This window comes from Pipistrellus kuhlii, unplaced genomic scaffold, assembly GCF_014108245.1.
Source record: "Pipistrellus kuhlii isolate mPipKuh1 unplaced genomic scaffold, mPipKuh1.p scaffold_m20_p_24, whole genome shotgun sequence".
NCBI lineage: Eukaryota > Metazoa > Chordata > Mammalia > Chiroptera > Vespertilionidae > Pipistrellus > Pipistrellus kuhlii.
This window is the reverse complement of record NW_023425523.1, coordinates 4861026-4883873: the sequence shown is the minus strand read 5'-3', so window position 1 is coordinate 4883873 and position 22848 is coordinate 4861026. Positions and strand designations below refer to the sequence as shown.

Below are 22848 nucleotides of genomic sequence, written 5' to 3'. Positions count from 1 at the left end.
AAGCTGCTTATGATCAGCATCTCTGATCGTCTTATATGCGCTCAGGTGCTTTCCTAGCCTGAGATTACAAATAGCTGAGAACAGAGCTCTGAAGCAATTCGAGCTGCAGAGACACACAAGTAAACAGTGATAATGTATGTGGAATGTGGTTACAGAAGGAGTAGCCAAGTTCTGGAAGGAGGTGGGGAAGAGACGTATCAGGGAAGTCCCCCAGAGGAGGCGATGTGGAGATGGACCTTGAAGGATAAATAGGAGCTCTTAGGCAGAGACTGGAGAGAAGCACACCCAGACGGAGGGGTAATAGTGCGAACAGAAGCTCAGTGATACCTGTGAGCCAGTGACCAGGTGTGCCTTCAATGAAGGGCTGGTGTAGGAATGGAGGAGGCGAGGCTGGGAGGCGAGGTGGGGAGGACCGCAGGAGTTAGAGGAGTGCTCAGTTGAGTATCTTACTTTCCTATCTCACAAGAACATTTTGAGGCGGGGTCAGTAAGAAATGTACCTTCACAAAATTAGTTTTCAGTGATGTATGTGTACAAACCCTATAATTGAGGGTTAACATCAAATGCTTTTTGTTGACCTGCTTTCAAAGAAGTGAAAGGAAACTTACTCACCAGAAGCCAAAATTAGAATACTGAGGCAGCCAGCGGCCGATCTCCCTCCTTGCTCACAAGTGCCGCTCCCTCAAGCATTCTCTCTCCATTCCACAGAGCAAAGAGGAACCCACACGCGTCCCACTTACATGGCCAGCTGCCCAAAGAGAACACCGGATCTTTAGCAGCACTCAGGTTAACTTGTTCAGTTCTCAGGTGATAGTGTTTTGAGGAGAGCTATTCGGCTAAGTGAGCTGCTTTTTCTCTCTTAATCAAACCAACATCTTCCTTAGGTGATTTATGAACGTTCAAGTGGCTGTGAGCTTTCTGCTTTATAGTTTACTAGTGGCCCAGTGCACAGATTCGTGTACGTTGAAAGGAAATTAATTAGAAGGTGGCTGGCAGGGCAGGACTAGGCTAGCCAGGGGCTGAACACACCCTGGAGCCAACTTTCTACATTCCCTCCCCCACCAGATTTGGGGCAACAGTACCCAGCAACAACATAATCCATGGCCGAAGATGGAATTGTGTGGCCCTGTGAGGAATCGGGGTCCCTCCTCTGTGGTTCAGGGGTGCGTCACCACCGCCACTGCCAAGTCACCACAGCGTGGCAGCTCCTGCGTTGAGTGTTTGCCTCCTAGTGGTCAGTGTGCGTCATACCTACTGGCCGGTCAGACAGTTGGACAGTCGCTTAGCCTTTTATATATATAGTTAAGGCTTGTAAAATGATAGGATTGCCCATGTAATTGGAGAAAGTTGTGAAACTACAAACCATATACTGTTGTGTAAGGCAGACATATTTTGGTTGTTAGGATTTTGGTTCTTTTTAATGCCCTCCCCTCCCCTATTGCATATTTACCTTCTAGAAATATTTCATGCAAAAATAATTGATGTTAGGAAGAGACACGGGTGACTTCAGAGATGACTGGGCATCTTGAATGTCTTATGCTGGGTGATAGGCGCACAGATGTTTGTTTTGTTACATATATGTCACAGTTATTCCCTTTCGTGAATTCAGTATTTAATCAAACCAATTTAAGATTTCTTAAAGGCCAAAAAGAAAGGTAATTGATTCTAATGAACTTAAAGTTACTTCCATTTAGTTTTTATTTATTTTTATATTTTCTTTTGTTTACAAAGAGTAGAAAACTGATTCAGGCCAGCTCAGAGAGTTGGGCGGGAGCTGCTGTTAGATGGGAGAGGGGTTTTCCGGGAAAGCAGGAGAGCGGGAGAGCCGGGCTGTGGGAACTGAGGCAGCGCTGGCATCAGCCAGGCTGCTGTCGTCTTCCCTCTTTCGGCTTCTTTTAGCTTTCTTGTCTCTTCCTCTGCCTTCTGTCTCCTTGACCCATCCATTCTCTCCCCCCATCTCTGTCTCTCCTCTCATGGCATCTGTACGGCTCTCTGCACCTGTCTATTCGCTCTCCTCTAGGCCAGCTCCCCGGGCCTTCCCTCTCTGACATGGATGTGCATGAAGGCCCCAGGATGGCAGCCTGGGCTTCTCACACATTGCAACCAGTAGTTCAGGACTCCTGTTTCTCCACGTCCTGGCACAGTTTCCTCAGTTTGCCTGATAGGGGGTCCTACTCATCTAGAGAGGCCGAGCAGGTGCAGGGCCTTTGTCAGCCGGGCCTGGGTGACTCCTGCTGCAGGTATTTGCCTCCTGTCAGGCACGCGGAGGGCATGGCCCAGATCGTGTAGGCCGTGGCAAGTTCTGTCAGAAAGTTTTATATGCACTTGAAGCTTTTTTGGCAATTGCTTCCTAGAAAAACCTTTTCAGAGGAGAGAGTGTTTCCTCCGTCCCAGTCACACTCACTGCCATCTTTTACCCTTAGTATCCATTCATTCACTCTCACTGAACAGACACTAAAGAGGGCTCATGTGGTTCATGCACTCTCTTAGGTGTTGGGATGCGGGGTGGACGGACAGATTCGTAACAGCTTCACTGAAGTGGATGGTGGATGCACGGAGCTGGGACAGGCTCAGAGTGAGGTGTGGAGGGAAATGGGGGAAGAGGAGAGGTTTGTGAGCGAGTCCAAATTTATTGTCAGGTATAATTGTGGGTGAGAGGTGAGGGCATAGCCAGGAATGGGTGTGGGACTGAGTAAAAATAGCAGAGGAATGGAAATCTGTTTCTGTTAACTGCCCACATTGAAAATTCCTCCACTGCAACTGGCATTTGCAAAATGTGATTAGGTAACCACCGAATCTCATGGAAACTCAAGCCATCATCATGTCCGCAGTTACGTGCCTACCTGTCCTAGATTGTGGCTAGATACGGGGTGGGGACACACAAAAAGAAGGCACTACTCTGTGCTTTGTAAGAGCTTTTGAACATAGGATGCTGGAGACCTAAGCAAGTACAGCCCCAATTCATTACATTCATTTGGCCAAATAATTAGTGTGACAGAGTTTGACACAAGCCTGTAGGATCGGGCTGGGCCTGGTCAGCGTGCCCTCGCGGGAGTAGTACAGTGCGGGAGAGTGTCCGGGGGCCCCAGAGGGTTCCATTGCCGTTTCATCCAGGCCAAGAAAGCAGCCGCAGCTCAGGAAGAGGAGGGAGCGGGAGATAGGCGGTTCAGAAGAGCCAGGCTGCCAGGGATCACAGTACGGGGAGGCGGCTGGGAAGGCGAGTTTGGAACTTAATTTTGGAAACTGACCTCTGGGACGGATACGGAAAGGCCATGAACCATACACCAGCCCCCGAGTGGGAGTGATACCGATGTGCAGAGGATGGCGGGGCTTCAGCAGAGAGGGGACGTTTGAACTAAAGAGGGTTTTCAAGGAGATTTATGTGCAGAGTCTGGGCAGGTTAGAGGGACAGCGGGCCGGGTGGAACAAGGAAACTTGCTAATTTCACACGAAAAGCAGTGTCTGACTTCTCCCATGAGACCATACGTTCCTAAGCTTATCTGTAGTTGAAGTCCCTGCTCAGCAGTGTTTGACACATACAAGAAATGCTTGAGTGGGGAAAAAGACTGAGAAACAATTTTTATTTGCTCCATGACATCTTTCGCACCTGTAATTCTGCTAACTTTTTCTTTTACTGAATTAAGAAGTGACCGGTTTTTGTATTAAGAATGCTCCCTTGAAAAGCATTCTGAATGAAATGTCATTTTCACCTTAATCGGAATTTTCACTATTAGCTGCTCTAGGCCTGACAATAGGAAGGAATCAGTGGAGCCGTCAGTCATCTTGTGATTGGAGTGAGCACGGCCTGAGGCCCTGTGACCCTTAGTTAAGGATATTCATTCTTTAAAGAACAGCTAACTTGAATATTCTGCCCGTCTGAGTAATTACAGAGCCCCTTGAGCATGAATAGAGGTTTGCTGTCAGACACCCTTTCCTCCATGTGCCGCTCTGCCTGATGCTTCCTGTTCTCTGTCCCTTCCTGATCAGGAGTGTCTGCTGGGAGACCTGCTGATCACAGAGATGGTCACTGTGTGAAGGGTGGGTGAACAGGATGATGTGACCCATGGTCTGACTTCAAGGCTACGTGTGTCAGGTCCAGACACTGAGTCTGCCGTTAGCTCTATCGAGTCATTAGAACCTCAGTGTAAGGTGCAGCCAGGCACCTGGGCCACAGCCCTCTGGCTGATGTGTAAGGAGACAGGCATGCGAGGAGGTGGCCTGCCAAAGTTCCTGCAGTTAGTCACGGCAGAGCGAGGACCGAAGTCTGCTCTCCCAGAGTTTATTATGCCATGGTGTCGCTTACTAAAAAGACTTCTCAGTGCCTGAGTTGTAAAAGAAAGTGAAGATAAGTTATTGATAGAAAGAAAAATCAAACTTATTTGCTGGTCAAGTTTTCAGCCTGCTGTGGTACAGAAGTCTGCTCTAGCCGGGTGTTCCCACTTGTCTGATGACGGGGCCTGCAGAGGGACCAGGAGAGCTTCTCGGTCTGGCCCGGGCTGGTCATCCACACAGAGTGCCCTGAGCAGACCTAACCACAGACCCCCAGAAGAGGGGCAGCGCTCAGCTATGACCCCGGCTTTTCGGCACTTCACGATTTCTCCATGGAAACATATTAAAAGGAAGGACACTGAGATGTTTCAGGTGCCGCAGGAATCGCCACCAGCACACGAGGCAGTGGTGCCAGGACAAAACACAAGGAAAAGCTGGGGAGGTGCCAGGGTGAGAGGTGTGGTAGGCGTATCTAGAGCCGAAAGTCTATTTAAGGAAGAGAGGTTTTCTGGTGGTGGTGGTTCCTCTGGGCGGGGTGGAGAAAATGACTCACGCTTTGACATGGTTTGCTGTAGTTTTTAGGTTGTAAGTTGCTGTTTAAGAGTGTTAATCCACATTCCATCTAGGATTTGACTGTTGGGAAACAGCTGTTATGGGATTTTGAGCCAACACCATTGTCCAGGGAGTTTTTATTAAATTACATTCTCTGGGCCCTAATGTTAATTGGTGGTATTCTGACAGTGCGAACAGCATTCACAGTGATGGCTGGTTAGGATTCACTGAGTGCTGTCGTGTGTCAGGCACCGTTCAGGAGATGAATAAATCCCATCCCTGAGGGCACGCAGAGTAAAGGAGCAGAATGCAGGCATGCATCCTCTGTGGACTGGCGTGATGTTTCTTCTAGTCAAAATGAAAGAGGAAGAAAGAGAAGGCGTCAGGTGACACTGTTTTTCGAGGATCAGCCCTCTTTCGGGGTTTAAAATCAGTGTGTATGTAAGCTGAACATGTTTATTTATGTGATGATGATTTATTTATGTTAGCAATTCTCTGGACTTAAAAAAAACTGTGCAAAGAAATCATCCCATAAGAAGATAGATGGAATTGGGGAGAGGGGGGTCATGGGTGAGGGAAAGGGACATCTGTGATACTTTAAGCACTAACGATTAATTTTAAAAAGAAAAAGCAAAGAAAGAAATCAGCCCTAACCGGTTTGGCTCAGTGGATAGAGCGTCAGTCTGCGGACTGAAGGGTCCTGGTTCAATTCCAGTCAAGGGCATGTACCTTGGTTGCAGGCACATCCCCAGTAGGGGGTGTGCAGGCGGCAGCTGATCAATATTTCTCTCTCATCGATGTTTCTAACTCTCTATCCCACTCTCTTCCTCTCTGTAAAAACCTCAATAGAATATATTTTAAAAAAGAAATCATCAGCATCTCCTATCTTTCAGCCCCATAATGTAGTGAGTGTGATGGGAAGAAATGGGTGGGGCATGTGATCTGTGTCTCCTCTCCAGGAGCTTCTAAAAACAAAACTTAGAATGCATGTAGGTAACTACAATGGTTCTGAATAGAGTACGTGCTGTAAGTGATTTTTCATTAACTGTCGGTGGTTATGCTAACCTGTACACACACTTCTTGTTCTGTTTGATTGTTTCTAAGCTGATTTTCTATATCAATTCTACCCCTTTATTTGCTGCAGATTGCCTTGCTTTTTGTATTGAGAGCGGGACCATCTAGAAGATAACTTAGCTCCTTCTGCCCTTTTTCTTTCAGAAATCCCTTAGCTCTAGCCCTCATCCTTTCTTCCTACTGATATAAGATGATCTTTTGAAGATAAATCTTCTAAGTCAAACGGATCCCATTCTCTCCTGTCTCTGGGACTTTTCAGACTTTGCTCTCCTATATACCCTCCCCCTGCCCAGTTCCATCCCTTCTGCTACAGAGTCATCTTCAGTTCTTCTCTTCACGCCCTGGCTTCTGGCATCGCACTCCCATTCTTTCCATCCTATGATGCCTGCCCTGGTAGATGGAAGATGGGCAGGTGACTCTCCCCTTAAATCTGTGGTGAATTTTGAAAGAAGGTAGATAAAAGGATGTAGATAAAATTAGCAAGTTCCAAACACCATGTCTGTGTGGGGCGGGGAAGAGGAGACCTGGGAAGCATGTGGGAAAACCTAAGAGTGGGGTGCTACTAGAGGAGGACTCACTACTGCAGCAACCGAGCGCAGAGGATTGAGGTAAAAATGAAGAATCTGGCCCCAGTAGAGGGTTACAGGAGATGTTAGAGTTTGGGTAGTTATGAGAAACTGGTGCCTTTTTAGTACTGGTGCATTCTTTTCAGTATTGGAAAGAATGAGAAGGAAGGGGGCTTTGAGCTAGAAGTTTGAGAAAATTACAGCATTACAATAGGTGCAGCGTCAGGCTGAGACGCGAGAGGAGTAGAAAGGATTAACCTGAGAAATGCGTAAGGAGAAAGAAGATTTGGTTACAGCCTGATGTAAGGAGAGAAGACTGAGTGAGATCCAGGTGACTCTTAGATTTCGTACTTGGAGGAAAGGTAAGCTGGTGGCACTTTACAGGGTGATCCAGAAGCCAAATGGGTCCAGGCCTTTTGGTAGAAAGCAAATCAGTCTTTATTTGTATAAAATGCCCTGGAACGCCCACCGAAACAAATCCTACTCAGTTCTGTGGTCAGTAAGGGGTGCCTTCTTTTAAGAGACGGAACTGGGTACCTAATAAAAGCTTGGGTGAAAAACATACATACATGTATACGTGTGTGTGTGTGTGTGTGTGTGTGTGTCATAATGATAGAAGGACAAACTGACATTTTATCAGGTAGCCTTGGAAAAGCATAGAGGTAGGGCAACATATAACTGGTGTGCTTTTGTATTTTCCTCCCCAGAATTGAAATGGAATCATTAGGTTATGTGTGTTTTTTTAAGATACGCAAGGGAGAAATTACTTCTTTCTAACAGTGTCCTTACAAAGTTCTCTGTGTGCTACCTGAATATTAACTATTTTAGTGCTACCCCTGATAAGTGATTAGGTGATAAGAACAGAGATAATGCCACAGGTAAAAATCCTATTTGATTCTGTAGAAATGTAGATGTCTGAAAATTTTAAGTTATTTGAATTTTATTTTCACTAACATTTTTGGTTGATAGAGTTGAGAAATGTTTAGTAAAGGATCATACATATTAAACATTCGTCATTTATCTGTTCTGCAGTATTTATTTACATATCCAGTTTATGTCAGGCCCATTTCTAGGCCCGGGGAATACAGGGATGCATCAGCCATCGTGGAGCTCATATTTTAGCGGAGAAGACAGGAATGAACAGGTCTGTAATGTGAAGAAGTGACAGTGCTTCAAGAGAAGACAAGACAGAGTGAGGGGGAGAGGGCGAATGGGATGAGCTTTTTAGGTAGGTTAGTCAGGGAAGGCCATTCTGAAGGAAGAGGAGGATTTTGTAAAAACTTACTCCGGGCAGAGGGAATAGTGAAGGCACAGACCATGAGTCAGGACCAGGCTCACTGAGAACCTGTTTGGTGTGTTGGAGGAAAAGCAAGAAAGCTTGTCCGACCAGAGCAGAGAGAACAAAATGGAGAATGAAGGTGGAGGAGAATCTGCGGTGGAGTTGTGACGTGATCTGATTTGCATTTCACAGATTTCATTCCTGCCACCGAGTGGAACGCTGACCATAGGAAAGGCAAGGTCTGGAGCATTTAGGAAGTCTTTGCAGTAATCACCTGTGGTGTCCAGTGCGCTCATCATGATCCATTGTGGGGCAAGAAGAACCTGTTAGAACTAGAGATTCATTTATTTAAAAGTTAGATGTGCCTAATATTTAATATACATATTGGTACTGGCACCCACGTTTCATCTGTATGTTAATTATATGCCTCCATTTTTAGCTTGAGCGGCTGAGTCAGTGCTGGTGTCATTTACTGAGATGAGGAAACGGGACGGGGCGGGCTCTGGTGGGAAGGTGGGGGAGCAGTGACTCCGTTTGGGGCATTTTGAGTTTGCGATGTCTAATAGAAAGCTAATGAGAGAGAGATGCCAGTAGGTAGTTTCCATATGAGTCTGGAGCCAAGGTTAGAAGCCAAGATGAAAGATCTAATTTGGAAATCATTAGCATAGAGGCAGTATACAACTTTGAAGCAAACTGTGTGAGTGCACATTTTTAGCTCTGCTGCTTACCGACTGTAATTGTGGACAAGTTAACATCTCTCTGCTGTATGTGCCTCATCTGGGGATAATATCTGCCACACAGGGTGTTGTACTCATTGGGTTAATACAAGCAAAGTGTCTGACACTCAGTCCTCACTAGATGTTAACTATTATTATCACTTTGACTGGTTGTTTAAAACCATCAGGTTAGATGAGACAGCCTAGAGAATGAATGCAGATAGAGCAAAGGGCTGAGGAAATAATAACCTTTAGGATTCAGACAGGAGGCTGTGGGCTCCAGGAAGATTTCAAGGGGAGAAGTTATCGCTGTGGACAAGTTCTAGGTAAGAGATTGAAGAAGATGAGGAACAAGAATTAGCCATTGGGTTTGCCAACATGGAAGTTGTGAGACCTGGGGAAGTGGTTGCAGTAGAGGAGTGGGCATGAACGCCTGCCTGGAGTGGGTCAAGTAGAGAATGGGAGGCAGAACTGGAGAACGTGAGTATAGACAACTCAGTGTTGGGTATAAAGGGAAGAAAACATGGAGAGGTAGCTAGAGGAAGATGCGTCGAGTCGGAAGGAAGGAGGTGGGGTATGTGGTGATTTTAAGATGGGAGATGATGGAGTAACTTTGTATACTGAAGAGAGTGGCCCAGTAGGAAGAGAAACCTCGGTATTGAGGGACATGGGCTAACTGTAGCAGCCAAGACCTTGAGGTACAGGGAGGTGGAGAAGTGCACAGTTGCGGAGATTAGTCTCAGACATTGGCAGAGACAGTTCATCCATTGATGAAGGTAGAGTATTCATGGAGGTACACGTACATGGGTGGATTTGGTTATGGGAATATGTGTACCTGTATCTTTTAGTTATTTAATTTTTTCCAGTTAAAAGAGAGGCAGGATCATCAGCTAAGAGTCGGAAGTGGGAAGGGGTTTGTAAGGTTTGAAAGGGGTGATGTTAAACAGGCATCTTGGAGGGTGGGAAATGAATTAGCCAGGCAGGGAAATGCAGGTGGAATGAATCTCAAGGAGGTCAGGTCCCCCTCTCCCCCCTGACACTTGTGGTCACTAAAATGGTTCTCACTGGATGAGGAGGGAACTGGGGGGGGTGGCATATAGAGGGAAAAAGTGCTGGGGACAGTGCCTCCTCTGCTTCTATTTTGAACTCTAGTCCCATGGCCGAGAGGATGGCTCCTGGAACATTCCTCAGGTCCCTGGGGTTGGCAGAGGAATCAACACCATTAGGCCAACAATGAATCATTTTTGCCTGTGTTCAGTGCGTGCATCCTGTTTCATGGAGAGAGAGAGTTTCTAGAAGTGCTGGCTTGTCTCCTGGAGAATGCCTGCTTTTCACGGTGGTGTGCAGGAGGCCCGGGACACTGTCCATGAGTTTTACTTGGTGGCTGAGTTATGTAAAGTATGAAAAACTGATGGGGAAGCTCACTGGTTTTTTCCTGCTAGAGAGCCTCACCAGAGTCTTCCTGGGACCTGTGCTTTCCATTAATCTGGAATTGCTACTCTTGTTGATTTCATGCTTTTGTGTTTGGTTCCAGATGAATTCAACATTTGCTTTTCCTTCTTGCAGGCGCTGGCGAATCTGGTAAAAGCACCATTGTGAAACAGATGAAGTAAGTTGAGACACGGCCTTCTGTAAGACCGCACTTCCTCATCGTGCGTGCGAGTTCACAGGGTCTTCTCATACTGGGTCCATCGTAATGATTTGTGGTTTTCTTCTTTTCCAAGAATCATTCATGAGGACGGCTACTCGGAGGAAGAATGTAAACAGTATAAAGTAGTTGTCTATAGCAACACGATACAGTCCATTATTGCCATCATCCGAGCCATGGGACGGCTAAAGATTGACTTTGGGGAAGCAGCCAGAGCCGTAAGTGCCTCTCGTTCCCTCTCCACTTGCTCTCTTTCAGTAGATGCAGTTAAGCAAAATTTGCTTCGCGTTTTAGGGAAATGAATTTAAGCAACAAGGTCTGATGTGGCAAAGGACTGTGTGCTCATTTGAGACGCGTCAGCAATCTGCCTGGGAGGTATTCGCTTGCCAGGCCTTTAGGAAGTGGGGTACAGTAGAGGTTCTGGGATAACTCCCATCCACTTCCTTTCCAGCTCTGTTTATGCCTTACAGTAGCAAAGGACAGCAAGTTGATCTGATGTAAAGGAGCCAGGACATGTAGCTCGGCGTTCTGAGGTGCAGAGACTTAGGCAGATAGCGCTCTCCCAGAATACACTGGGTAAGGACTGAGCACCACGTCCACATTTTCGAGGCAGTTTTCAGTGTTCAAGAACACTGTGGCCCTGTACTCCACTGAACTATAGAATCCAAGTTTCTCTTTTACGTGTAAGAATTGATATTTATAGCTCCTCTGTTATCCTTCTAGTTAGTTATGGCTGGTTAGAGAGGGAACGGGAGAGAAGAGAGCTGGGCAGGTTGTTTTCATGGCTGTTTAGGATGAAGGTATGAAGTTCATCGCAGAGGGGCCTCTGTATGGACCTTTAGCAAAAAGGTCTATAGTGAGGAAGCAAGATTGGTCCGTTGTTTCTCCAACGAGGCTTCCAGACTTCCCAAATGCCTCCTGCTCCTGTCTGACCTGAAGGGGAAAGAAGAGAACACTTTCTCCTTAAACTGGTTTTACTTCCTCGGACGTGTGCAGACTTTACCTCTTATGTGCTCGTCTTCGTTTCTATTTTTACTGGAGGCTTCCTTGAACAGAATGCAAATGAGTTACATGTGCCTGTCTCACAGGCCAGTTTTTTTCCTGCCAAAATGTATGAGTAACCAGGATGGAGATGAGTAGGCCAATCAGAAGAGAACTTTGCAGGGGATGGTGGTCTGTGGAGAAGGGGTGGGTAGGAGTATGGGTGTGAAACCATTCCTCTGCACTTCTGACTGTAGTGGAGATGGGGTGAGACTCAACGCCTCTTTAGAAATAATACAACATAATGCCCGTGTGTGTGTGTGTGTGTGTGTGTGTGTGTGTGTGTGTGTGTAAAAGAGACTCTTGCCACGTCTGTAAGAACTGGAGAACCCTCTGTGTCTCTGCAGGATGACGCCCGGCAGTTATTTGTCTTAGCTGGCAGTGCTGAGGAAGGAGTCATGACCCCGGAGCTGGCAGGAGTGATTAGACGGCTATGGCGAGATGGTGGCGTGCAGGCTTGCTTCTGCAGATCCAGGGAGTACCAGCTCAACGATTCTGCCTCATAGTAAGTCATTCCCTCCGTCACAGAAGATAGCCCAGCTCATTGCCATCCTTAGGAAGCGGTGACGTGGCAGACACTCTCGAAGTCTGTGGAGTCCTCCGAGAGGTTGTTTCCGTTTAGCTGGAGCCCTCGGCCATTTTGTATGACTTGGAGAAAACCGTTTCCTCTTGCAATGCGAGTGGGAGACTTGGCACCACAAAAGGAGCTCTGTGGTAGCTGGTAATCAGCAGGTGAAAGTGGTGAGACATCGGCAGCTGGCCCCTGGTTCTCCCAGCTGGGAAGCCCTCTGCGCACCAGGGCTCTGCATCCTTTGCCAGCCAGCCAGCGAGGGAGTTCGGGGTTGTGATTCCCTTTCTGCGCCTCCGCCCCTGTGGCAGGGTTGCTCTACGGATTTCCCGGGGACGAGTCAGCACTGAGAAGTCTTTGCCAGATAATGCTATGGCAGACTTTATATAGAAGGATACGTTGAGTCTTGGAACGAAATTGAAGCATCTGTTTGTCAAGGAAATTCTCTTGGTTTACGTGCTTTTAGGAAATTTATAATGAATTTTAAAAATGTTTAAAAAAAAAAAAACTTCTAAGCTAAAATGTGCTATCCTGTTTTGCTTCTTTCCCATTTTTACTTATAATACCTATATTCAGAATGTTGTTTTTTAACATGCATTTTGGGGCTTGGTGAGTTCTTGTTACTTGTAGTCATTTCTTTACTAAATGAAGACACTTTTAAACATTAAGGTATTTCCTCCAGTATTAATTTTCTTACTTTCCACATTCTCATTCCAACTTAAGTTGTTATAGAAAAAATTAAATGATATTTGAAAAACTTACTCTTTAAGTGAAAATTTGACCTGTGAACTATTTCAAGATTCTTGCCCAACTTTTTAAAATATTTTTCAATTGCAGCTATTGGTAGTTTAAATAATTCTCCCTGCAGTCATCAAAGCTAGATTATAGTTGTTTCTTCCATCATACATTCAGTAATCTCTAAATCCTCCAGCTCGTCCCGATGACAGTGCCCGCGCCCCACTTGGTCTGGCACCCCCACTCACCTGCTCCACCATCCCACCATGGCTGACACCCACCATGTTCTTCATGTCAGGCCATAAATCTTTTTTTTTTTTTTTTTTAACATTTTTTAAACATTTTTATTTAATATATATATTTTTTTAATTGATTTTTTTTTACAGAGAGGAATAGAGTTAAGAAACATCGATGAGAGAGAAACATTGATCAGCTGCCTCCTGCACACCTACCACAACCAAGGCACATACCCTTGACTGGAATTGAACCTGGGACCCTTCAGTTAACAGGCCAACACTCTGTCCCCTGAGCCAAACCAGTTAGGGTGGCCATAAATCTTTAAGAAACCCTGAAATCGTGAAAATTTTAATTTAGCTGTGAATCAGTCTTTTAATTATTTTATGACAAATTTCTTTGGAGGTATTTATAGTTTGTTTTTGGCAACACACACAACTTTCAGTTTCATAAATAAAAACAGGAAATACTCATTCTTATTGGGCATAGTTCACTTTTTAGTAATCCACACACTATTTTTTAAAGTCCTATCAGTTTTGTGTGGTGTTTATAGAACCTACTCTGTCTGTCCTCTGCTAGGCTCACGTTTTCTGATTTCTGTGATGGGAAGATGTGATTTTGTCTGCCACGTTAGCTCAGGATCTACTTTTGGCAGGAACTTAATTTAGTCTGTTGGCTTGCTGTGCACATGGTTGGCTTCCTCAGGTAAAATAAACGTGTATTTTATTTAGTTACCTAAATGATTTGGAAAGAATATCCCAACCCAACTACATTCCAACTCAGCAAGACGTCCTGCGGACCAGAGTGAAGACCACGGGCATTGTGGAAACGCACTTCACCTTCAAAGACCTGTACTTCAAGTAAGTCGCCGACACAGACGTCTTTCTCTGGTTAGTCTCAGTCAGGGGGAAGGTGCTCTAGGCAGTAGCTCTACCCTATTCATCAGCCTGTATTTGACTGTTTCAACTATGGAAGGAAGTCCAAGCATTTCCTTTTTCTCTAAGTAGCATAAATACTTCTGTCCCTTTGTAGGAACTAAAATCAAAATGAAGTTATAACTTGGGTGTCAATAGAAGTAATCATATGGCTACCACTGTATTTTATTTTATTTTATTTTTGATTCAGAGAGGAAGGGAGAGAAAGAGAGAGATAGAAACATCAATGAGGAGAGAGAATCATTGATTGGCTGCCTCCTACATGCTCCCTACTGAGGATCAAGCCCACAACCCGGGCATGTACCCTGACCAGGAATCGAACCAATACCTCCTGGTCATAGATCAGTGTTCAACCACTGAGCCACACTGACTGGGTGCAGTGTGTTTTGTTTTTAATTTTACTATTTTCAGCTGCTTTTTTGTTGGAACCACCAAAATATTAGGTATTTATTGTTTAGAAGGGTAACAATAATTCTAAAAGGGCAGGAGACGGGTTATGTGGCTTTGTTCGGCCATTTTGGCATTAAAATGGAAATGCTTTTCTCATTAGTGTCAGTCCTTTCTTCCTGGTTGCATATCCCTTTAAGTTTAGTGGAATGGAGCTGACGTAGTCAGGACTCTTGGGCTGATCTGTGCACAGTGTACGCACAGCTGAGTTTAATACAGTGCAGAGTGGGAAATACTTCTGGGGATAAAGATATTTGGAGATGTATGATAACATATAAACAGTGGTTGTTTTGGAGAAAATTCTAGTATTTCAATACAAAGAATTTTCTTATCAGCATTAGTAATTGTAAAATAGACTTCAGATCATCTCTGTGTAACTGGTCTTTTGTAAATATTAGAACTGTCTTTGGTTTCTGTTTTCTGCTTTTGTGACCTTTGAGATTAGAAGTAGACTTTCTCCCTTCAATGTCTGATGTTCTTTTTAGCTACCTCTCTATGCTTGTATGCAGGATGTAGTAGTGAGCATTGTTGCATACAAATGGAACTTTTAGCTCAGAACTTCTATTTTCTTTTCTCTGAAAAAAAAAAAATAATTTAGAGGATTTGTGAAATACACACAGTTAGGTATTGGATACCAGTTGAGGCCTTGAAATTTTAGTATACCTAAACAGATTTGAAACCTGGAAATAACAGTCCAGCTGAATATTTATAGAAGAGTATATTTCTTTAGAATGGTGAACTTATTTAATAAGAGTGGCAGAGGCCCTGGCCAGTGTTGCTCATTGGGTTGGATCATAGTGTCGTGCACTGAGGTCACATGTCCGATTCCCAATCAAGAGATTCCCAGGTTGCAGGTTTGATCCCTGGTTAGGTTAGGGCACATATGGGAGGCAACCGATTGATATTTCTCTCTCTCTCTTTCTCTCTGTCCCCCTCCCCCCCACTCCCTCCGCCTTCTTCCCTCTCTGTCTCTCCCTCTCCCTGTCTCTCTACCTCTTCCTCCCTTTTTTAAAAATAAAACATATCCTTTGTGTTCTATAAGATTAGTAATCCATTTATAATTAAATGCCATGACCTTTATTTAATGTGGGAAACTGTCTTGTTGATGTTGGCATAGATTGATCTCTAGTTAGTAAACCCTGCTGGTCTTCGCATGCCAGGATCAATAGCCAGACCTCATTAAGGTGCTGCACCCACTTTGTTGTTGGCATGTAGCTATCTTATTATGAAGTACTATCGCTTCTTCCTTTTCCTCTTCTCTCTGGGCAAAGCCACTACCCATTGATTCACACATTTATTGAACATCCGTAGGCAAGGCATTGTGTAATTGCTTACGTGCCTCTCAGTTACAAGGTTAATGTTTATAAAATGTCCGTCTGTTAGTGAATGATATTGTAAATGTTAATGTGTGCTAAAAGTCCATGTTGGGAGCATCCTAGTGTTCCACTAGTTTTATGAACTTTTTAGAAGAAAACGGAGGAGTAAACTGAAATTATTGGGGTACCAGTGATGTCTCCCCTTGAGAGACATCCTCGGTGAAATATATGATGTCAGCGTTCCTAAAGCCTATAGTATGATCCTGTATCAAAGCCAACTTGTGATTGCATCATAAGTATCATGACCAAAGATCGGGGGAAAAACCCACTGTAAGGTCAATCAGAAGAAAAAGTTGGTCGTGAAGAGATAAAATGACCATTCAATCTCTGCAGGGGAAAAACATCTCTGGAACTAGATCCCTAGCCACTGTAGATCTGGTAACTAAACCAGCTTGGCAGAGTTTTAACCTTTAAACATTTTGTCGCCATCACCAAACATACATCTTCAGGATGTCTCACCATGTCTATGCCTACCTCCTCTGCCCTAGTGCCAGCTGAGACCCAGCTGTGCAGGTGCTTCTTGTGCTGAGGAGGTGGCTGAGGACGTTGCTGACAGAAGTTCAGCAGGGGCCTCGGGATATCAAGTGAGCCCCAGAAGGGAGCAGTGGCCTCAAACCCATCGGATGGAGCGTGAAGTGTGCGAGCATTGAGGCTTTGTTAGTATTTATTAGGTTCACATGAGACTGGGGGTTGAGAAACATTGGTTTTGTTTTTAGATACTGACTTGTTAAGATCCTACCAAAAAACATAATTTTCTTTTTTCCATAATTAATCTCTAAAATATTTTTCTTTAAGAAAAACTTATCTTAATTATACCTAATTTAAAAAAAAAAAAAAAAGAAAGAAAGAAAGGGAGAGGTTATGGAAGAGAATGCAGGTTGGGGATTTATATGTTGTTACATTCTCAAAAGAGGTAAACCGTTTGAGAGGTGCAGTGGTTTGTGGGTAAGAGCCTGGGTGCTGGGGTCAGAGTGCCTGGGTTCAGAGCCTCAGTCCCCATTTGTCAGTTGTGTGTCCTTGGGCAAATCAGTTAACACATCTGTGCCTCAATTTCTTCATCTGTAAAATGGGGATACTTACAGGAGTCAGGAGTGCTATGAGGGTTAAGTCAGTTAATGCACTTAAAATGTTTAGGATAGTGTCTGGCATCATGATAAATACTCAGTAAATATTAGGTATTGTTATTATCTTAAGGTGTATTATTCAGCTCTATTTTCCCTGTCCTTTTTCCTCTCCTTCCTTTCATTTCAGTGCTTACTCTGGCTTGGCACATCTGATACAAGCTGATAGAGAGGAGGCTCAACTATCTCTGAAATGAGACTTTTGATTTTTGCAGAGATTTATTTTCTCATGCTTTGTTTTACTTTTAACCACAGATAATTATTTTGACTATACTTTATCTGATCCTTTGTCTGTTTTCCCCTCACAAATGAGTGTGGAATATGCAGGGATGGGAAGTCCCTCACCATTTCTGTTTGGTTGGGGGGGAGGGAGGGGGCTGATCTCGCTGAACCTGTGCTTCCCCCTCCTCAGGATGTTTGATGTCGGTGGCCAAAGATCAGAACGGAAAAAGTGGATTCACTGTTTTGAAGGAGTGACGGCCATCATCTTCTGTGTGGCCCTCAGTGACTATGACCTCGTTCTGGCTGAGGATGAGGAGATGGTATGTTGGAGCCTCTGGAAAAGCCTGTCTTGTGCATCCCAGAAACGGAAACTAGCTTTTAGGAAGACTGGGTCATCCATGTGCTCATTGAATCAAAACTTAAGTCCCAAACTTTTTTCCTCGTCAGGGAAATCAGATTTTCAAAATACCCATTCATGCCCTATTGACTCTTAAGAAATATGAGCATGGCAACAGGTTGAGTGTGTGGGCAGGATTAAGTCCTTATCAGCCAGTCCTTCTCCCACCTCCTCATCTTCCAAGAATTACAAAAATGAGGACTGGCCCAGACTTTGTTCTCAGTGTCTGACTTAATTCCATGGTGCCCTTCTGTGCTTTTAAAACTTGTTGTTCTTAACTTTTTGTGACTGACCTATCATCCTTTATTTCTTTTTCAGAACCGAATGCATGAAAGCATGAAACTCTTTGACAGCATTTGTAACAACAAATGGTTTACAGACACGTCAATCATTCTCTTCCTCAACAAGAAAGATCTTTTCGAGGAAAAAATAAAGAGGAGTCCATTAACCATCTGCTATCCGGAATACACGGGTAAGATGGAAGATTTCGTTGGAAGCACCCACTGAGACCAGCACTCAGTGACGTCCTCCAGCTGCCTTCTGTGTGGAACAGGCCTGCTGTCCTCGGGGGTGCTGGCCGGGAGTCAACGTGGGAATGTGATTAGACCCCTTGAGTCTGGCGTGCTGTTCCAGACACAGTTTGTTTTATCTTTCTGTTCTCATTTTTTGAGGGATATAGAGAAAGATAAAAATCAAAATTTGGCATAAATATGTTCATGGAAGTGCAGGGATAAGGTGCAGTCTTTGCACTCAAGAAACTGACAGTAGTTGTAGCAAGAGATACGTGAAAAATTTGCCACGTGAAAAATTTTGTAGTATAAAAGGTTGATGAATAGAAGAACTGAAGCAGTGGTTACTTCAATGGGTCAGTACAGTCTTCTTCTCGAGGAAATGACACTAGAGTGTCTCTCTCTCTCTCTCTCTCTCTCTCTCTCTCTCTCTCTCTCTCTCTCTCTCTCTCTCTCTTTCTCTCTCTTCCTTTTTCTCTCCCACCCTCCCTATCTCTCCCTTCCTCTAAAATCAATAGAAAACATATCCTTCCTCTGTCTCTAAAATCAGTAAAAAACATTAAGGAGCCTAGATAGGGTGAGTGGATGAACAAAGAATGGCATGTCCATGGAGCATTATTCAGCCATAAAAAGGAACGAAGTACTGGTGGCTGCTACAGCTCGGATGCGCTCCATAAACATGCTAGATGAAAGCAGCCAAATACAAAAGGTCACATTGTGTGATTTCTTTTATCTGGTCCATCCAAATGGCACATCATGGAGACAGAAAGCAGATGGTTGGTGGTTATCAGGAGATGGTGGGGGATGGGGTGTTTTTCTGGGTTTAACAAGTTTTGAAACTATAGAGAGAGGTGCTGGTTGCCTAACATCGTGAATGCAGGAAATGCCACTGTATGGGGCGCTTTGAAGTGGTTTGTTAGATGCTAGGTGAAGCTTACCTCAGCTTTATAAAAGGAGTTTAGGTAGAGCAGTTGAGTTTGGAACCAGGGAGAAGACATCTCTAAGACCAAAGGTACAAAAGTAAGTGCAGGTAGCAGAAACTAAGCAAGCTGCTGAGCTAGAAGGTTAAGGTTACAGTTGAAGCCCTGTGGCCTGTTTCTCGGGGAAATTGGAAATGGGGTCCTCTGCTCAGAGGGAGGTGGGGGGTGAGAGCTGGGTGAGTCTATACAGAAAGTAGGAGGTGTGGAGGGGAATCTTTCTTAAAGTTTTTTACTGTATATTTTTTATTGATTTCAGAGAGGAAGGGAGAGAGAGAGGGATAGAAACATCAATGAGAGAGAATCATTGATGGCTGCCTCCCGCACCCCCCTGCTGGGGATCGAGCCTACAACCCAGGCATGTGCCCTGACTGGGTGGGAATTGAACCGTCACCTCCTGGTTCATAGGTTGGCGTTCAACCACTGAGCCACGCCGGCTGGAAATCTTTAAGACAAGTAAAAGGATTGACATTAATGTTCCATCAGTAGGTTTCTTTACACATAGCAAAAGCCCTGTATGTCACCACTGTGTGTGTGTATGTGTGTGTGTGTGTGTGTGTGTGTGTGTGTGTGTGTGTAAACTTCCAAGTCTGTTTTCTGTTTACTGGGTCCTTCTGAGGGATTCCCAGTCCTGATTTCCCAAATATCAATATCTGTTCCTACAGACAGACATGTTTTTCAGTCCTCTATTGCCTTTGAATTACACAATTCCCGCAAATCGGTGGGAAACCATTTCAAGCCCCTACCAAGCTATCTTCCTTCGGTTCTTTAGACGTTCTGTTGGCATAGCACCCTTTAGCTACTATTTCGTGTTATGTGCTCGGTGCTGGTGTTTCTTGTTTTGCTTGATGTCACTGGCAGCAGCCTCTGGTTCGCAGGAATCCGTTTTCTGTTGTCTGTTGCCTTTTCCTGGCTCTGTAGCCAGTTTCGAGGCTGCTCTACAGGCTCACAGGTAGACAGATGGTGAGGAAGCAGGTGATGAAGGGTGTCGATTACAAATATTGACAATGGGGTTTGGTCCTCCCTCCCCCACCCCCACCTTAAAAAAATTACACCATTATTGAGGTATAATTCACATACCATAAAATTGACTACTTAAAGGTGTATAATTCAGGGCCCTTTCCCTTTGCATCTGTTAGTGTACCTTTGGTTCTTTAAATTATTGCATCAAGGCTCTGAGGCCAAGCCCCCGTAACACTGGAATGACTTTGAAAAGAAGTGTGACTTACCCTTTGAAATTATTTCACATCTCTTCAAGGAGGACGGGCTTTGTGACCTTCTAAACAATTGTGTTCTTCTAGAAATGTATGCTCCTACTCGCCTAGTTTCCTTTTATACTTTGTAGGGATTTTTAGCCAAGAGGTCTAAGTGAAAGGGGAAAGAGAAACTTCAAGTTTGTTTTTCTGAATCTTGGTGTGTGATGATTTTGTCCAGTTTATAATGATATGAGTCCGCTCTGAAGAAAAACCTACTAATGATGAGAGAGAAATAGAGAAACGTGTCTGTATCCCATTGGCCCCCGTGCCCTCTCTTTGGCGGTAACGGATGAGGCAGGTGTTTATTGTGAATTGAGGATGTGTGTGTCTGCCTCAGGTTCCAACACATACGAGGAGGCAGCCGCTTACATCCAGTGCCAGTTTGAAGACCTGAACAGAAGGAAGGACACCAAGGAGATCTACACCCACTTCACCTGTGCCACCGACACCAAGAACGTGCAGTTCGTTTTCGACGCTGTCACGGATGTTATCATCAAGCACAACCTGAAGGAGTGTGGGCTGTACTGAAGCGCGGGGCCGGGAACCAAAGGTAACACGGGGGCTGTGGTCACCAGCATGGCAGCCGCGTCTCTCGAACGGTGCACGTTCTCTGACGAAGAATGTTCTTCCCTTCTAGTGACCACATGTGGGGTGTTGAGACCAGACCTCTCCTGCTGCCTCATTGCGCAGCAGCGAGCATGACCATGACCGGGACCAGGGATGGCGGCAGCATGCAGACTCTAGCGCTCTCTAGCACAATCTTCTGTATTCGGGACTCTTATTGACTGCTCAAGTCAAACGTGGAATTGGACAGCCGTAAAGTATGAATCAAGACATCACGTGGATTTCAAAATCTCAAACGTTAGGGCAGATGTGAAGCTGAGGTGCTGCATTCCAGAACTTCAATATGTAGCTTCTTTTTTTCCTTGTTAACAGACCATCAGTAGTTTATTTTTTAAGGTGATTTTCTTTTTTCCCATCAAGAATACACAGTTTTATTTCTTTGTTTGCAAAAGAATCTTTATTAAAACACACACAGTCTTAACTATGCACAAGATATGAGCAGATCATCTTGAAAATATTCCTCTTAGTAGGAACTCTTTGTTTTTTAACTCTTGGTATGGTCAGAATATAATATTTCTGTACTTGTGTAATTCTTCAGTTATTGGGACTATAATTACGGCTTTTTTTGGATGAAACGTGTGTTACTATTCTATTAGAAATACCATAGTGATTTCTAAATGGTAATTACAGTGGAGATTTCTGTCTAGCGCTCTTTTTTTTTTTAAGCTTAGGGTTGAGGGTTAACCGGGTTTATGCTGATTACCAAATTATTAAATAAATGCTTCTATAGTATGATAAAGTCAACTTCTTGGATACAGACATACCCAGGGCAGCTGCCAATCAAATGCAAATTGCTAAATTTTATCTTTTTTTTTTTTTAATTGCTAAATTTTAAACAGAACCAGTGACTTTGCTGCTACGTCCCTACTAAATTGACCGTCTGATCCTTGCTTGTCTGTCTCAGTCAGAGGGAGTTTTATAAACGATGCCCCTTGTTTTTCATCTCCTGTGGCCTTTTTTTGGTTGGGAAACATCTGAAGTGTATTAACAGTGCATGCTTTTACTTTGTAAACGTGGTGCCAAAGCCGTTTGCCATTGTTTTTATTGTAGCAATGTTAATTGTAATAACCCTTAGTCAGGACTTTCTTTTGCCGAAACCATTGCATTTGGGGGCCTTTTTCCACGTTGTGTGTACAGATTTTAATCCGTTATAGTGGCAGCAGTATTAAAATGAGTAAAGAGTCCAGGTTTGTTCCTGTTTGTAACTAGTCCTTTCTGGAAGTGGATTCTTTTTGCCCCTGCTGAGTGTGCTTTGGCCTTTGTCTGAGAGTGGGTTTAGGAAAGAAGGCTCCCTGGAGGCTAGCCTTTTGGTGGAATTGTGTTGTTGAGTCTTGGCCAGCCTGAGGGTCTTATGTCCCATCTGTGTAAATGACTGGCGTCACAGTCCCTTTCCCAGATTGACATTCTGGTTGTGTGGGGAGCTGGACTCTGCCTACAGGTCCTTTTGTACAACGTCCAGCAAATGTCATTAAGTAGTAAACGGTCCATTGTGGAAGGCAGATGAAGAGAAAGCATTTTGAGCAGTCCATATCACTGGTTTAAGCAGTGCCTTTTGGGGTCCAATCTTACAGGATTGGATTCTGTTTCATCTTTTGATGTGACCTCTCACTAGTTTAAAAAGAAAAAAAAATGTTTGGTGGTCATTGAAACTGGTTCCAGAAGTAAGCCACAGTAGTTCAGTGCCTTTATTGGTAGGTTTTTTTTTTCCTTTCTTATTCTTTTTTGGAAAAGTATTACTATGCAGATGGTGTACCTCATTATCTAATGATTTTATTTTAGGGTTGTGAAAACTGGACCTAAAAGAAAGAAAATTACCAGCTTTAATGAATGATTGACTAATTCCCACAATGTAAATAGGGATGATAGTTCTTGTTTGTCTTGAATATCTTTCCCTTATTGTATTTTGTAAATAGAATCACCTGGAAATGAGAATTGCTCCACTGTTGTGTTAACTGTAGTATTTCTATAGTCTGGGCTGGTGGGATGGTGTTGTTGATAGCCCATAACAGATAACCCCAAAAAGTTAATTTTACTTTGAAATGCATTTTGTATTTTCATTTTAATATGTCTGTGTTCATTTTTAGTCCTTCTGTTAGTGACAAACAGTAGTTCTCCACTTTTCTGCCTCTCACACCATTTACACTTGTTCTGTGTTTTCATGAAGGTCAACCCCACCCCCTCCCCCATCCCCAATAACTTACCTGAAGGCACACTCCTCGGTGGACACAGGAACACAGTTGAAGTCGGTGGTTTTCAAATATGCCTTAAGTCCAGAACACTGGACCCATCTCAGATTGACTCGT

The 22848-nt window shown here is 44.1% G+C and overlaps 1 protein-coding gene across 1 annotated transcript in view; it reads left to right on the top strand.

The window, feature by feature from the left end:
* Positions 1–22605, top strand: part of GNAI3 (G protein subunit alpha i3) — a 32411-nt gene extending 9806 nt beyond the window's left edge. Inside the window, exons 2-9 of the mRNA XM_036452588.2 lie at positions 10022–10064; positions 10180–10321; positions 11492–11649; positions 13413–13541; positions 16973–17102; positions 17498–17651; positions 20259–20471; positions 20559–22605. Coding sequence (XP_036308481.1) covers positions 10022–10064; positions 10180–10321; positions 11492–11649; positions 13413–13541; positions 16973–17102; positions 17498–17651; positions 20259–20449 — 947 coding nt within the window. The 3' untranslated portion in view covers positions 20450–20471; positions 20559–22605. The remainder of the gene's footprint in view (positions 1–10021; positions 10065–10179; positions 10322–11491; positions 11650–13412; positions 13542–16972; positions 17103–17497; positions 17652–20258; positions 20472–20558) is intronic.
* The last annotated feature ends 243 nt before the right edge of the window (positions 22606–22848 follow it).